The 17,217-nt window shown below is 38.6% G+C and overlaps 1 protein-coding gene and 1 long non-coding RNA gene across 4 annotated transcripts in view; one reads left to right on the top strand and one right to left on the bottom strand.

Moving 5' to 3' along the window:
- The window catches only part of LOC131826845 (uncharacterized), a 210,681-nt gene extending 209,734 nt beyond the window's left edge, over nucleotides 1–947 (top strand). Inside the window, exon 5 of the long non-coding RNA XR_009351777.1 lies at nucleotides 574–947. This is a non-coding gene — a long non-coding RNA (uncharacterized LOC131826845). The remainder of the gene's footprint in view (nucleotides 1–573) is intronic.
- The window catches only part of ST18 (ST18 C2H2C-type zinc finger transcription factor), a 104,956-nt gene that overhangs the window by 2,879 nt on the left and 84,860 nt on the right, over nucleotides 1–17,217 (bottom strand). For 2 of the 3 annotated variants that reach the window (XM_059166466.1, XM_059166468.1), the window contains 4 exons: nucleotides 16,211–16,432; nucleotides 10,672–10,760; nucleotides 3,588–3,691; nucleotides 2,093–2,236 (listed from right to left, as the gene is read on the bottom strand). In XM_059166466.1, coding sequence (XP_059022449.1) covers nucleotides 2,093–2,236; nucleotides 3,588–3,691; nucleotides 10,672–10,760; nucleotides 16,211–16,432 — 559 coding nt within the window. The remainder of the gene's footprint in view (nucleotides 1–2,092; nucleotides 2,237–3,587; nucleotides 3,692–10,671; nucleotides 10,761–16,210; nucleotides 16,433–17,217) is intronic. The other variant, XM_059166467.1, reaches the window with a different exon arrangement.

The raw sequence follows: 17,217 nt of genomic DNA, 5'->3' as shown, positions 1-17,217 counted from the left end.
CTTGAACCAGGTGGTTCCTTTGACAGCAGTGGGCTGGAATTAAAGGCACTTAAGATCTGAGCCAGTTGCTCACTAACCATCCTCACGCACCTTTTTGGCTATTTGGCTATTTTCCCCTTGTGGCATCATTGTAATATATCCTTCCATTTTTCTATCTCTGCTCAGGCAGCACATCAGATTCACCAAGACCTGCTTATCTCTTACTCTTTTTGTGTGTTTTAGTAGCTTGTTTGTCTAATGTGGTGCTTCAGAGAGTGGTCACTTGATCCATGCAAAATGCACGTGTGCCTGAAGGGAAGTGCGAGACACTAAGCGCATGCTTCTAACCATTTCTGGGTGCCTCCATTTTCCCACCTTTTGGAAAACATGTGAATGTGCTTTACTTGCTTCACGAAATGCTTGGAAGAAAGGATTTTTCAAAGGTCTAAATACTAGAGCAATAGAGGATGTTATCATTATTGCTGTTATTTAGAAGGTAGGCTGGGTAATTCTGAAGATTATCTTGCTGTGCTTAGCAAGATATTGATCTGAATTATGAGTATTGTCTAACCATGGTTTTCTGTTCCCTTGCAGTTTCTGCCCTTGCTGTGTCATGGGTTTTTTGGAGAGTTTGTAACTGGACCAGGACCCAGGCAGCAGAGTGGATAAAGTCCACACAGGAAAGCCTGGCTCATCTGGCTTTGGAGCCTGGATCAAATTACATGATCTCTGAACTTTGATTTCCTCAACTACAGAATGGGAAGGCCAAAGCTGAATGTTGGGTGTCTGTGTGAATATTTAGTATAATCAGCCTTAAAAATCATCACTAGGCTGCCTTGCATATAGCTCTACAAGGTACAGTTTCTCTTGTATGGTAATGATTATCGCCCTTGACCTGCAAGGACGACAAGAAGCCCCAGTTCAGATGTATCTTCTCTCCCTCTATTTCCACAAGTCTACACACTTATATACGCTTACATGACCAATCAGCGAGCAGGGTACAGGAGGGAGCGAATCAGGCTGTGCACCTAAATGAACAACTTCGCTAGCAACCAATGCTGTTTATTTCCTCTTTGGGCGTTCCGCTTAGTCTCACTAGGCAATCCTAACCTGGCAACTAGCCAGGCGCCATCTTTTAATGGCAGAGGCCGCCCTGGCCAGGGGCCTGCCTCCGACAATGATTATTTTTATGGCATTTGTGAAGGAAAACATAGTAATGAATACAAATTTCAAGTATGAATTAGACAAATGTTCATAAATAATATTATAATAATATCTAAAATTTACCTTAATACTGGCCATAAGGTAATAATTTATTTTCCTTTGTTATCGATTTTTTTTAATTGTCAAGAGACACGTTTGGAATTGGGTAAGATGAGGGTTCCATGCTGCAAAATTGGGTAAACTGAGGGATTTATTGCTTTCAGGTAAACCAATCATATTTTTTCATGAAATTGCTGCTTCTTTATATATCTTTATATATAAATTCTATATATAAAATTTGCAGCTCTAAAGAACTTGCTCTAAGCATTAAGGAAATTAAAAGCCTTCAACAATGCAGCCTCTCTTCCAAATGTTTGTAATATTTATGAAAATGTGACAGGAACTAATTATCTATGAATTTTAAATAGTTGCCAAAACTCAAATATATGTTTAGATTTTGAAAATAAGATTTTGCTCACTTTTATTCCATATGAGAACATGAATATGTTCTTCCTACTTAACGCCAAATTAAAAACAATTTTTTTTCTTTCTTTTTTTTTTTTTTACGGTTCTTGAGCAAGAGTGGATGGCATGAATGGCTGTAAGTCTTCTAAGTTCTCTATTTAGAAATAAACTTCTTTGAGGGAGCTTTGGCCTCCAACCTTCATATTACATTATAAAGCAAGTTTTGAATAAACCCTCACCTTTAAATGATTCCTGCAATTTCAAAAACCTTTGGCTTTCATGTAATTTAGTGTATGTGTCTGTCACGGTCCCCGTGAGGGAGGTGGTTGCCTGTCAGACGCGATAGAGCATGCGCACTACCTGTGTGGCTGCTGATGGGTGGCCCTCCTGGTGAGTGCGCAAGGGCGCTGCAACCGAGCAAGCCAAGGTCCTGCCTTGGACTTACCATCTGTGGAAGCTGAATGTCCGCAAGGCTTGAGATGAGAGCTTGACTCAGGCCCGCCAGCTCCTTCAGCAGGCTCTCGTTGTTCTGCTCTATGAGCTTGTTCTCCTCCTCTATTGTCTTTAGGTTGCTCTCCATAGATGTGATCTGAAAAGGAAGTAACTTGGGAATGTGAGCAGCTGGATTTGGAGGAGGGCAAGCGGTTTCTCTCTGAAGAAAGGCATCCGCTGAACCTGACTGCCAAGGAATGCGTACTCCTCCACAACTTCTCATAAAACCGCAACCCCTCATATTGATTTAAGTTTTGGAATCACATTCCCAAGTTTACATCTTTAGCCCAGACTTCCTATGAGTTGCAAACTCCACATTTCCACATGCCTATGTGGTGACTATCTCAAGTTTAGTATGTTCAAGAGTGAGCCTTTGCTACTTCCCCCAAACCGGCTCCACACATAGTCCTCATTTTCCCAACTTGAACACTGCTCAGGCCTGAAAGCCCTCTTTTCCTCATAGTCCTTCACAATATTCAAGATGGAGACTGTCCTCACCTGCACTGATGGCCCCTGGGTCCAGCCCCTGGAGTGACTGTAACTGCTTTCTCATGGGTGGCCCTATGCTTGGCTTTGCCCCATGAAATCTCTTCTTGGTCTGTCTTCAACACAGCTACCAGTACAAGTCTCTTAAGATGTAAGTCTTAATATAGGTCAAATATGATTGGGTTAACCATTGGCTCAAAATAAAATATAAAAAAAAATTCCATTTGGATAAATCTAGTCAGAGGATGGGGCAGATGTTACATAGAAGAATACAGAATTGAGAAATTGCTTGGATTTTTCGGTAAACAGTGTCTCCAGAAAAATCTCCAAAAAAACTGTTTCTAACAAATAACACATTCAGAGATGTTCTAGAAAATTCAAATGTGAAAAGTTGATCTGTTTATTTGAATTTTGAATAATATTAACTACTCTTACATCTTCTACTGACAGTTTTTTTTTTTTAAAGATTTTATTTATTTATTTGACAGAGAGAGATCACAAGTAGGCATAGAGGCAGGCAGAGAGAGAGAGAGAGGAGGAAGCAGGCTCCCTGCTGAGCAGAGAGCCTGATGCGGGACTCGATCCCAGGACTCTGGGATCATGACCTGAGCCGAAGGCAGCGGCTTAACCCACTGAGCCACCCAGGCGCCCCCGACAGTTTTTCTAAAACACGATGTGCTCTGCAGGACTCTAGTTAAAGGATGATTGGCTTTATTTGCTTCTAAAGCCTTTAAGACACCCAAGGCAAAAACAGGAGTAGCTTTGCCTACAGATAATCAATGATGGCCCAGGATGATCTACCTAGCCATGCAATGGTGTCATCAAGACATGGTCAATGGAGTAAGATATCAGTTTATTTTTTTTGCACAACACTTAACAGTTTTATGTTTTGCCTCCACTATTGATTGTGATCACTTTAAAGATAACTAATAGCTTTTCTGTTGTGTTATTGTTGTTTTTACCTGCGTCTGAAGTTTCATCATATCTGCTTCAATTTTAAGGTTGGATTCATTCAATTCCTTTATTTCTTCATCCAAATGTCTAATTTCTTCATCACTCTCTAAACCTACAAAAAGTCAGACTATCTGAGTTTAAACAGAAAATATTAGACAGTGACAATATGAGTCATTTTATGTTTAAATTTGTGCTTTGCTAAGTGAAAATTGGACTTTAATTTGAAATGTTGAATTTTTACCCAAATCTATATCCAAGATTCTAAAAAAGTGGGTTAAAGAGTTCTTTTGTAAGAAAAAGGAGTAGAAAAGTAATACCATTTAATGTAGCATTGTTATGTTCCAAGTATGTTGCTACACATGTCTGCAGATAATTTCTGATTTAAACTTCACTGCATGTTATGGGGCATGTTCCATTATACCTTTTTCACATGTGAAGACACTGAGTCTAGAGAGGCTAAATGCAGCCACACTCATCACGACAGAGGCTGCATAACCTGCCTGTGTCCAGAGTAACAGCAGAGCTAGGAATGAATTCCATAGCCCATGCATCCTCTTGTACACTGTGTTGTAAGAACAGTTACGACACGAATTATGCTGATTAGTTGTATATTTATTACCTGTGTGGAACCTTATGAATCATCACTGGAGGCAGAGCTGGGGTGTTGGCAGGGGGCTTAGAGTCCAGGGTCACAAAATTTGGGTTCCTTATGTAGAGCTGGATAAGGAGCAATGCAATCTAGGAGAAGGAACATGGGCTTTGGAATTCGAATGCTGGCCCTGACTCTTGAACCTGACAACTTACTTAATTTCTTTGTGCCCCAGTTTCTTCTTCAATAAAATAAGCATAAAATCTATGTTATAAGAATTAGTGCAATAAATTATAAAGTGCTGAATGAATAGTAGGTTCTCAGTGAGTGGGAGTTATTTCTCATCACTATTTTATAGAAGGAATATGAATGCATTTTAAGTATTTTTTTTTTAAGTTCAGAATGGAAGGTCATATTAAAAAGGACAGAAGCAGGACATGAGGTGAGTTAATCTGCATCAAAGAGATGATGACAATTAAGATGGATAAATGTAAACTTCTGCATTTATTTTATTTTATTTTATTTTAGATTTTATTTGACAGACAGAGATCACAAGTAGGCAGAGAGGCAGGCAGAGAGAGAGGAGGAAGCAGGCTCCCTGCTGAGCAGAGATCCCGATGTGGGGCTCGATCCCAGGACCCTGGGATCACGACCTGAGCGGAAGGCAGAGGCTTTAACCCACTGAGCCATCCAGGTGCCCCATAAACTTCTGCATTTAGATTTAATAAGATTGAATTCACGAGAGCAAGGATGAGAAAACTGACAACTTGTTTGAAAGAGTTCTAGACTCTTACACTGCCCTGGGGTTACTACTCTGGACAACAGTTCACTGTCCCCTGAAAGTAAACTTCACGTGCTCGTGACCCAGCAATTCCATCCCTAGGTACACACCTGAGACAAACGACTACAGGTGCACAAGAGGAGGCATGCATTAGATGAACACAACACATTCACAAAAGCCCAGCCTGGAAACACACTGCATGCCCGCCAAAACAACATGAATGACTCTTACCAATAACATGTTAAGAAAACTGTGAGCTCTATTTACATAAAGCTTGATAAAAACAGGTGGCTGCTTTGTGGGTCCTTACTGTTTTATTTTAAGTTACTAACCACCTAAATAAAAGTGGGCTATGCATACACCAATGAAGAGACTATACCACAAGATTGATCTAATATGGGGCTCTGAGATTCAATAAAGATGAAAAGCAAACCAACAACTAAGATCTGGGTATTTTAGTACCTAGACCAATTTGAATATGAGTCAACAGTGTGACACAGCTCCTAAGAGAACAATAAACAATCACCCAGGACCACACTAATGGTTTTATTCTGGATTTTATCCAGTATTTATTCTGGTTTTATTCAGGATTTATTCTGAACTGGCTGACTGTGTCTGGGGAATTTCACTGGTTTCTGAGCACCAAGTTTTACCAGTTGGTATCCAAGTACAGGATCTTTATTTCTCAGATGAGTAGGATTGAAATACTTGTTTTTCAGAACACCAGGGAGCGTAGATGATCCATTAAACAGGTATTTTGAGTGCTATCAGCACTTAAAATTTTTCTGGTTTGAGCAAATGAAAATTTCTATTGCTATATTTCTTTGCCAAATTGTTTTTCCTTTTTGTCTCTTCTCAATAAAATTCCACTTCAGAAGATAGCATTTTCTTACAAAGTATCTGGTGAGACAGACAATAAGCAAGGAAGCAACTGATAAAATATGAAGAACTATGAAGGAAACAAGCAGGGTGCTGGGGAAGCCCCTTTTAATCTGAGAGTTTACTGATAGAGTAAAAAACAGGCACATGAAAAGCTTGGGATTGGGTTGGGATGAGCACCCCAGGGGAGGGACTAGAAAGCACAGGGGCCTGGGGAGGGAAGGGAATGGATATTTTGCTTCCGGGACTATAAGAAGTCCCTCATGAGTGAAGAAACAGGTCATGGGAGACCTCACAAAGAGCTTGGGTTTATTCCCTAGACAATGGGAGCCAGTGAAGAATTTTAAGCAGGGGAGTTGATGGGATCTGGTTGGCTTTGTGAAGGCATAACTCAGATCTGAGTAGAGAATGGGGTGACAGGGAGAGAGAACAGAAACCAGAAGACCAGCTAGGAGATTATCACTGGGATCCTGGCTCATCTGATGGTTCTTTGTCCCATGGAAGTAGTAGTAAGTGTAATAGAAGTGGACTCAACATAAAACTTGTAGGTGGGATTCGCAGCACTTGTGATGAATGGGAGGAAGGAGATAAGAGAACGGAGGAATCAAGGAAGACTATCTGTTTCTGCTTGAGCAGCTGGGCAACTGGTGGCATTCCAGGGATGAGGGAGCCTAGGGGAGCAGAAGCTTCCAGCAGGAAAATCAAGAGTTTAATTTTGGCTGTGAAGTCACAGATATTTGTGAGAAGACTCTGTGAGCCCAGATTCTTTGTACTGAGCTCTAGTTAGGATTATATTCCCCTGGCATCCAATGCAGCGAGGACGCTCAAGCCTCTTGACGAAGATGGGGCCATTTGAAAGATGCCTAAGAACAAAAGCCTATGGGGAAGGTATGATCATGAGATGAGACCTCAGAAAAGGAACATTGTGATGGGATCCAACACATAATAGACACTCCATAAATTCTCAGGCAATTAATGGATAAATGAACTAATGTTTTCGTAATGATTTCTGGAATTTGGGAGGATTTGTTTTTTTTAAATTTTGAGAGGAAGGTAGGTATTTTAGCCAATCTCTTTGTCATTTTTTCCATGGATACATTACCTTATCTATTTCTATCGATTATTTATCTGTCAACCTCCTCTCCATACACAGTCTTTAAGAGGCTCTGCTCCTGAGAGGAACTGAGAGGATGCTGCAGATTTTGAATTTCACTCTGCACTTGCAAATAGGAACTCATTGGATTCTTTAAGGATCCCGAGAGGCAGAGATACTTCTTACCTCATTTTATGGGTGGGAAAACAAGGCATGAAGATGTTAAATAGTAAGCAGTAGAGCTAGGATTCAAAATGCAAGCTCTCTGGTTCCAGAATATGTTCTCTTAACCATTTTAATGCTACCTTTACTCATGGATATTTAATCTGCTTTGAAATTTTCAGTTAAATATTTGCGCTGATGTTCCTTGATGGATATGCATACAACAGAATAGAGAGTAGAAGTAGAGGGCTGGGTTAGACTAGCCATATATTGTTGACCACGGAAACCATATAAACTTTCCGCTAAATATTTTAGTGGAACTATTTCAGTGTTTCCTTATAGAAAAGCCTGTTTAAAAGCAAAAGAATATGCTTTCTTTACTTGGTACAAATCTATGCCTAATATACATAATTAAGGATTACATAACTTATAATAATACTTTATATTCTGTATAAATGAATAAGGGATGTAAACACTTGTATATAGCAGATATGCTCAATTTATAAGGGGCTTTAAGTTGTTAGATAAAGTTTTATCCAGAGAAGAATAATGTATCACAATATATAAAGCATGGTTATTTGCCACATGCTAAATATAAGAACACATACATAGGTCAACCATTATAACTTTTATTTGTCTCAGAACAGAAAGGCAAGGGTTTATTCATGTACAGATGTTCTAATTTTATTATCAAGGACCAGTAATGGTCTTTAAAAAATTAGCACGGCAATTTAATTATAGCAAGGAGAACTAAAGATCAATTCTTCTAAAATAAACATAAATATTTTTGGTGTTGACGTTCCATGTTTTAATTGGTTTGTAGGTAAAATTCTCCTAACATGTTAGGTAATCTGAACAACTGCCTGAATGATTTGTATCTATTTTAATTTAATATAGAACAACAAAAAGTTTAAAGTCATATACACTTTGTACATTATTGCAACTTGATTTCTTTTCAGGAGTTGGGGAATGTTGGGTTACGCCTGTTTTATAAGTCATCTAGGGAAGCATGGCTGTGTCCAAGCTTTAAGGTAGGGGAGTATGGAGAAGGGCTCAAATAACTTTAGGTCCTCCCTGACCCTCCACTGACCACTGACTTGAACTCAGGTGGATTTTTCTTCACACACAAGTCATTGTGGGTTCTCAGGCTTCAGAAAAGCATCAGCCCCTAGCTTTTTAGATTATGAAAATGTGTAAATTTTCCAGTTTCCTGGCCCATTTAGAATAAATGCACGTCAGACACTTGTCAATGTGTTCCAGCCATCTTTCTGCTGCTTCACATCCTTTGGAAGTTCCGCTGAAGACGCTCAATTTAAAAAGCACCCTTCAGGGCACGTGCACCCGAATGTTTATAGCAGCAATGTCCACAATAGCCAAACTATGGAAAGAACCTAGATGTCCATTAACAGATGAATGGATAAAGAAGATGTGGTATAAATATACACAATGGAATACTATGCAGCCATCAAAAGAAATGATATCTTGTCATTTGCGACGACGTGGATGGAACTATAGGGTATAATGCTTAGCGAAACAAGTCAATCAGAGAGAGATAATTATCATATGATCTCCCTGATATGAGGGAGTTGAGAGGCAATGTGGGGGGTTTGGGGAGTAGGAAAGGAATAAATGAAACAAGATGGGATCAGGAGGGAGACAAACCATAAGAGACTCTTAATCTCACAAAACAAACTGAGGGTCGCTGTGGGGAGGTGGGTAGGGAGAGGGTGGTTGGGTTATGGACATTGGGAAAGGTATGTGCTATAGTGAGTGCTGTGAAGTGTGTAAACCTGGCGATGCACAGACCTGCATCCCCGGGGCTAATAATACATTATATGTTAATTAAAAATTTAAAGAGTAATAAAAAAAATAAAAAGCACCCTTCAAAGAAGGTACGTGCAGTCCATCTGCTCTGAGGTTACTATAACCATCTACTAGGGGGTTTGAACAGCCCAGTGGAGCTGTGTGTACCTGGCCCACATCTCACTGGCACTCTGCAAAGCTTTACTATAATTTGTTGCAATGCCAATAGCTTACTGTCTTGTTCTTATCTTCATTAGGAAGAGCCTGTGATTTCTATTATATTTACTGTTAAAGGTATTGCTGGTGTTCTTATAATGAAGGCTCATAGGAAATACTTTCATGCACTCACTTCCAGAGAAAGTTTTGCTTTGAATTTACTTGCTGACTGTGTGATTCTTATAGTGATTATACTCTCCTTTTGCTTTGGGGTTTAAAGAGCTGAAAGTCAAATCTGAGATCCCTTTTTAACCACTGCAAAAAGGCTTGCTTCACACATTCCGGTTATTATCCTCAGGCTTGTCCCACTTTGCTTTCTTATCTTTGATCTCCTTTTGTCTCATTTTTTTGAATTAATTTCTAACTAGCTCTTTCTTAATGTAGCATTGCACTCCCCATCATTTAACTATTGCTTGAAAGGAGGTGACATATAAATTAAAAAAATGTATATGTATACACACACACACACACACACAAAATTGTGCCAGTTTCATAGAAAATGTGCTAAGAGGCAGTTGAGAAGTGGGGGATTTCCGAGGAACAATGAAAAACATCTGGAGAAATCACTTTTACTGAGCATCTAAGTGTTGGAAAGAATGTCCAGCATAATCTCTAACCTCCAGTTCTTTTATTCCTCCTCCACAGGCAAATTGACCCCCTTCACCTCTTAGTGGCGGCTCCAAGAGGGAGAGCAGGTCCCCAAGAGGCCACTTTAGATAATGCATCTGACAGCAGATGAAAACCTCAGAAGGGAAATTGTATGAGGCTCAAAAGTGCTTCTCTCCTTCAGATACTGCATATCTTCTTTGTAAAAAATCATAGCAAATTAGAAAGATTGGGAAATGCTTTCAAAGAAGTAAGGTAAAAACAGTTACTCCAATCCAGTTATGTGCCAAAGACATCATCAAATCAATCTCCCAAAACAAAACAATGCTTTGCCATTGTTTCTAGATGCTTTAGAATGATGATCTAAGGAAACAACACACCTGAGATGACATTGATGAGAACTCTTAGGAAAAGCACTCAAGAATCAAAGAAAAATGGGAGGATCCAAAGATAGAGCTCAGAAACTGCATTACTAACTTCTATAAAGCATTGACACTAGGGAAATATAGATATAAATTTAAATCATCCAGATTCATCATAAATATTTGAAGATGCAATAAACCTTAAGGATTCAAAGACAGATGCCAAAAACTGTATTTCTTGAAATATGATAGAAGGCTTACAGCAGGAACACACACACATACACACACACACACACACACTCATGCAAAGGTGTGATTTTGAGGACTGAAGGACAAAAGTTCAGCTGGTGTGTCTTAGTCCTTCCAATGGTAATGCTTGAGTTTTTGTGTTAGAGATACTTAATGAAAAAGGAAAGAGAAAAACTCAAGAAGTTGTTTTTTAGATGAAGTTATAGTTTTAGTTGAGATTCAAGGAAAACATCCTTCTTGTATATTAAAATTACACTTTCCATATAGAGAATAATTTGGCAGGCAAACAACTTTGGAGAGCTACAGCTGAGGCCTTGGTGGGGATGGCAGCTTTCTAGCCTTGTGCTCTTACCGCCAGTTGCTTTGAGCTTGATGGTCATTAGTTCTTCTGAGACCTTGCCCTTTTTGATGGCTTGTGCATTTAGAGGACATCCAGATAAGCTGTGAGAATAGAAATAGTACCAGTGTGTGAAATACATATTACCCCCCCCCTTTTTTTTAAACACATGTCACTACATCAAAAACTAATGACATACTGTATGGTGACTAACATAACATAATAAAAAAACACATATTACTTCTTACAAAAATTAAAATTTTGTATTCATCACTTACTAAGTCTTTTGACTACTAATTACATTATAATCTGCAGTCTCTTTGTAGAAATAACACATCATATCTATGAACACAAAAGCAAAGGCCCTCAGATAATATAATTATGTTTTGGTTTTGCTCTTTAAATCAAAATTCAAATAACTATTACTGATATTATCATTTAATTAATTGTGTTAAAATGTTACTATTCTGCATTCATACAAGTGCCTTTTTTAAGGAATGGTTACTTTATTTTCTGTAAATGTAAAATAGTACATATGTATTACAAATAAGAATTGTTCCAAATGACTCAATATTCCATGAATAATTAAGCAGGATCTAGTTCTTCCTGTCTTTTATGTACTACAGTCTGATCTTTACAGAATGACTCAAATTAAACCCAAAATAATAAAAATAAACTGGTGTATCACATGCCGTTTGGACAGGAGAACATTTCTACTTTATACTCTTAATTTTTTAAACATTACTTTTCATTAAAAAAAAATGCCTATGCTGAAAGGAGAATGAAAGGAACCACTAGAAATATATTCAAATGCACTGCCTGCAGGCGGTGTATTGTCCTGCAGTGGGGTTTACATCTTTTCCTTAATTGCTGTATTCTTCAGCTGTGCTTCCTTTCTTTAATGTCATCTGTCTTATTTAAATTGCACCAAAATGATAATGAAACATTGAACAAAATTTGTTTGCTGTAGTAGATGATCAGATGATTTTGTTGTTTTAAGTAACCATTCATTCTTTTGCAATTTTGTTGTATTTTTGGAGATGCAATTATTAAATAATGTTAAAAATGGTCACAATCAGCCACTAAGAATATTTTTTTCCTACAGATATTTGGTTGCAATTCATGTACAAAAAAATCATTTTCAATTCAAGCATTACAACACTTGGCAAAGTGAAAAGAAATATTTCTAAAGCATGGCCCTTAATAAATGTTTGCTACATGAATGTGTGTTTTTTTTTTCAAGATTTATTTATTTATTTCAGTGGGGAGAGGGGCAGAGGGAGAGGAAGAGAGAGTATCCTAACCTGACTCCCCTCTGAGCATAGAGCCAGATTTGGGGCCTGATCTCATGACCCTGAAGATCATGACCTGACCTGAACCAAGAGTTGGTCCCTTAACCAACTGTGTTACCCAAGCGCTCTATGAATGTATTTTAAAGTACATTAAAAGTTATTCTATATGAAGATTATATGAAATCCAAAAATAATAGATATGTAATACTACATAGAAAAAGAAAGATATGTGGTTTGCCAAAACTTGATAAATTATGAAATATTTAACACAGGAGAAGAAAATAATGAAAAAACACAAACAGAACAATAAACCAGATTTTCCCATTTTGTAAGATTCTCACCATACAATGTGGCCTATATAAGCTTTGTTATATTTTTTCTTTTTCTGAAAAGTTTTTATAAGTCTGCCTTATTTTATGTCATGTATTGTGTTCTCAGAAAATGGTCATGAACAGGATTAATATTTAGTTGGTAGGGTGGATTTTAAAAGTGACCTGTAGTGGGTGCCTAGGTGACTCAGTTGGTTAAGTATCCATCTTTTGATTTCAGTTCAGGTCATGATCTCAGGGCTGTGGGATCAAGCCCTGCATGGGCTCTGCGCTCAGTGGGGAGCTTGCTTGGGATTCTCTCTCTCCCTCTCCGACTTCCTCGCCTCCCCACCCCTCCCTCTTCCCTCAAACTCGCTTTCTCTCAAATAAAGCAAAAAAATCTTTTAAAAGAAAGTGACCTGTAGTAAGTCCATTTTTCATGTAATGGTAATGGCTACTAATAGCTTAGGAGAACGTCCCTGACTCTGTCCTCTAAGCAATCAGTTTTGTTCCAACAATAAGACAATAAATGTCCAGTTCTAACACAGTGGTGAGGAGAGTTAATGAAGTGTCCACAGCTGTGTGACTTAGAACCTAAGGGTATAGTTAAGTTATGAAAGTGAGGGTATGGTTTCACAATGTCACTTGATAGTTTGTATCTTCCAATGCAGTTACATCTTCCAGGGTATAAAACAAATCTTCAATTAAAAAAAATGGGATAAAAAATGATAAAATGTCATTTTTCCTTTTGAGGATGACCACATCCTCCATGGGGATTCAAACTATTGCTTAAGAAAAGATAGAGGTTGACTGGGGTGTCTCTGTCAAGATTTGGGCTCTGAATTGCAAAGGCAGGAAAAAATGTCTTTTATGGTTTTGACCGATTTGCAACTTAATCACATATCATGGCAATTTTAAACCATATCTTCATCTGCCTTGTTAAAGTGATATTTCTGATGATACAGTTTACATGGACATCACTGTTTACATTAAAAAAAACTCAAAAAACCCTAAAAAATGACACTTATGGTACAGGACTAAATGAGGTCTAATTATCATAAATGTTCTAGTCTGAAGTTACAAACATCCATCTTGTGTATGTGTGTATGTTTGTGTGTTTGAGTGTGTGTGTGTCTATGTGTCTTTATACAAAAGCATTTGTTTTCCAAGATTGCCAGTTTTTCAAAATAGAAGTATGCCATGCAAGACTCAAAACATGGTTTTAAAATAGTCTGTAGATATGCTGATGTAAATGCATGGATCACATTGTTCTCAACCATACTGTAAGGTGAGTTTTGTAATTATTCCTGTTTTGGTGCATGTTAGAGTGAGAAAAATCACGAAATTCACCTTAGAGAGAATGTTTGGGGAAAGACTGTGAGGCTGCCCACAAAAAGATCCCCTGAACACCAAGGATGGAGATGATACAGTGCTCACAACAGGGGCTCTGCTGTACTAACGCTGTGTGCAAGGGCAATCCCTGAACTGCCCTGTGCTTGTCCTCTTCTGTCAATGGAGAATAATTGTACTACCTCTGTAGCTCACAGGGTTTTGTGAAGGATTAAAGGAATAAACCACCTAAGGTACTTAGAACAGTGCTCTCTACTGGAACAGAGCGTGCCCTGAATAGAGGTTCTCCGTTGTCAGGGATGGGAAAGATTGCCAAACAACCTTGTGGATTTGAGGGGCAAAATACGGAATATAGAAAAGTGTCTCATAGGTTAAATCATGCTATTTCAGCATAAGTCATTCCTACTTTAATGAATTATTAATGAATTATTGCATATATATACACATATGTTAATATAATTTTTATGAAAGGGAAAGGAAATTGTCTGGGTCAGACACCATGTTGTGCCAGGCTATAAGTATAAGCTAGGCACTTTATTACATTATTTCATGACATTCTACATATAGTAAAGAGAAGCATTCCACCTTAAAGAGAATACCCAAAGTGAATTCAGTCTCTTAAATCTTCCAAGTAGCAAGAGAACTCTCTAGTGAAGAAGAGTGAAGTCTGAATTATTCACTTGTTTTTATACATAATTATTTCCTTTCTCCTAGAAAATAATATCTTGGCATTAATGTTGAAGCCTAATTTTGAACTCATAATTTTCTTTCTCTTACTACGAAATAGGTAATATGTACCTAGATACATAGTGTGTATTTACAGTTTAAAGAATACTCTCAAAGTGAATACCTTTTACCTTCAAACCTGAAGATGTTTGAAGCTCCCCATGCCTTCAAAAATTGCCTCTCCTGCCCCCAGATATAACCATTGCCTTGAATTGTAGGTTGATGATACCCTAGCTTTTTAAATGCAACATTGTTACCTGTTTTTTACTTTCTGGAAACAGAAGCATGCCACACATATTCTTCAACAATTATTTTTCTGCTCAGCATTGTGTTCTATAATCCACTTAGAACACAACTTCATTGTCACCACCATGTGGCAGCACCCCCCCACCCCCCGGGACACATCCTGACTTTGTGGGTACGTGGGTTGTTTCTAGTTTGGACTTCACAGAGCAATGCTACCACAGACATTCTCAAACATGTCTCTGGGGTCCATTGTGCATGAGACTCTCTGAGGCATCAGCCTAACAGCTCAGTATCTGGGTTACAAGGTATGTCCATTTGCCCTTTTTCAGCTGGACTCCTTCAAGTCACTTTGCTTCCTGAAATGGCTCTACCAGTTACTCTTCCACTGCTAGTGGGAGCCCCTGTTGCTCCCTATCTTCACCAAGCCTTAGTGTCATCATTAAAACTTCATGATTTTTAAAGATAATCCTGTTGTTGCTGACTGAGGGATGTGCCCGTCATAGTATAGCGTTAACATTTAATGATCAGTGTTAACATGGATATTACTGAGTCCACGATAAGAAAGTCAAGCTACTGTGCAGTTAATATGCCATTAGGCACACTTGATTTGTGACTGTCGCTCGCTCCCAAATATGAAATGAGGATTCAAACTCAGAATAACACAATGTGGGCTATGTGAACATGGCCATGCATTTGAAAATAAAAAAATAAACCACTTAAACATGTAGGTTTTCTCGGTAAGCAGATATGGCTGTATATCCACTTAAAACAGCAATTCCTGGAAGGGTTAATTTTCTGATACCGTTGATATGTATCTTTAAAACCAAATAAAATATAGAATGCCCCAGCTTTTCTCAGTTTGCAGACTGCTCACACGCAAAGCATCAAGGCTCACTAAAGCTTCACTGGGTTTTTAAATCCACATCACACGCAGGGAACAGTAGACTAGAAGGATCCTCCTTGATTGGAGAAGTGGATACTGAATCTGCTAGCGCCTTTTCTTTAGGTAGAATGTGAACCAAAAAGCTGGACTAAGATCAGTGTTCCTGAGAAAGGGCTCCATTGAAATCCACGACACTCAGTGACAAAGGAATTAAGTCATTGTGAAACTATAAAGGGTTTTCTAAATCTCTCTCATCCTGTGGTATACTTAGTAGTCACTGTGTCATTCTCTTTCTGGCTGCTGGGGATGAGTCACATCTCCCCAGCAGCAAAATAACTACAATTTGGCCTGAAATTGAACCAGTTCACAAGAGGGAGGGACATAAATATGTAAAGAGAAAGTTTACAATTACACTACATAATAGAGTAAATATCACCACTTGAAATTGAAGTGAACCATTAAAAGACTAAACCATTAAAAAATAGCAGCATAAGCAAATTTGAGAACACAAAAGACAAATGCAGTTTCTACAGTACTTAACAACTGTGTAGTAAGTTTTCAGAAACAGAGGATATTACATTTTTCATTCTTCAAAGGAGAATGTCTGGCAAGTCTTGCTGCACCATCTAAAGTGCTATGATTAATGAACTCAAGGAGGGATTTTTCCCTCAACCCAAAGCCATTGAGGTGAACACAACCACAACCACAACCACAACACAACACAACAAAAGGCAGAAAACAAATGTTACCTTCTGTGGGTGACAAAAACATTATTTACATGGCCCAGCCCATTGCAGCCTGGTAAGGGACAGTGTGGTAGCTCTTGTTTGTTCAGTTTCCAGGAGAGGGGGCCCCCACTGAGAGGATTCTCCTTCTGTCTCTTGGCAGCCAGGGGACAGCCAGAAGCTGTGCGGTGGGACGTGTATTTACCTGATATGTGACCTTGTCCGTCACACCCTATCACAGGACATCTAGAGAGACATAGAAGAGTCATTGCCAGCTGGGAGACACTAGATAACGCACACAAAGCGATGTAAGTAGGTGAATAAGAAGACAGTGGCAATTCCATATAGTACAGATGGCAAGTGGTGGAATTAAAGAGTCTTTAAAAATGCCAGCAAAACAGCACTGTATTACCGGAAATAGTGATCCACAGGGCTGAGCTAAGCAAGGTTTACGCATTATCTCCCATGATCCTCACTGCAAACCCACTGAACATAGTGTTACTGTCCCATTTTCCGGGTAGAGAAAATGAGGCTGATAGAACTTAATTAAGTTGCCACCCAGTTTACAAGAAGTGGAGTCAGGTTCACACCCACACTTTTTAGCTCTAGAGTCAACCACGTAAGCTCTGCCGTGCTGCCTCCAACCAAAGACCACGCGTATAAGATGTTCACCGCTTTGCCCTACACTACGCAGCGCATTGCCCATAGCGCTGGAATGTTGGCTTTTAAATGTCTCAATAATGCATTGAGAAATGTTGCAGAGCAAGAAATTTAAGATAAAATTTCACCTTAACCAAAATTAAAGCTTTTGGGGGAAATGTTGCCATATTTGTCATGCTTGTACTTCCACCATGCTTTTTTTCTTTAAAGCAACTGGAAAAAGTATAGACTTAGTTTTGTTGTTATTGTTGGGTTTTGTTGTTGTTGTTTGTTTGCTTGTTTCGGCATTATCAAAGAACTTTGTACACATAGCTAGGGATAAGATAATTTGCTCAAGCTTTTAAACACTGATGGCTTCTTCAAGGGTCCTT

The sequence above is a fragment of the Mustela lutreola genome, chromosome 3 (assembly GCF_030435805.1).
Source record: "Mustela lutreola isolate mMusLut2 chromosome 3, mMusLut2.pri, whole genome shotgun sequence".
In the NCBI taxonomy this organism is placed as follows: Eukaryota; Metazoa; Chordata; class Mammalia; order Carnivora; family Mustelidae; genus Mustela; species Mustela lutreola.
This window is presented reverse-complemented; position numbering and strand designations above follow the sequence as displayed.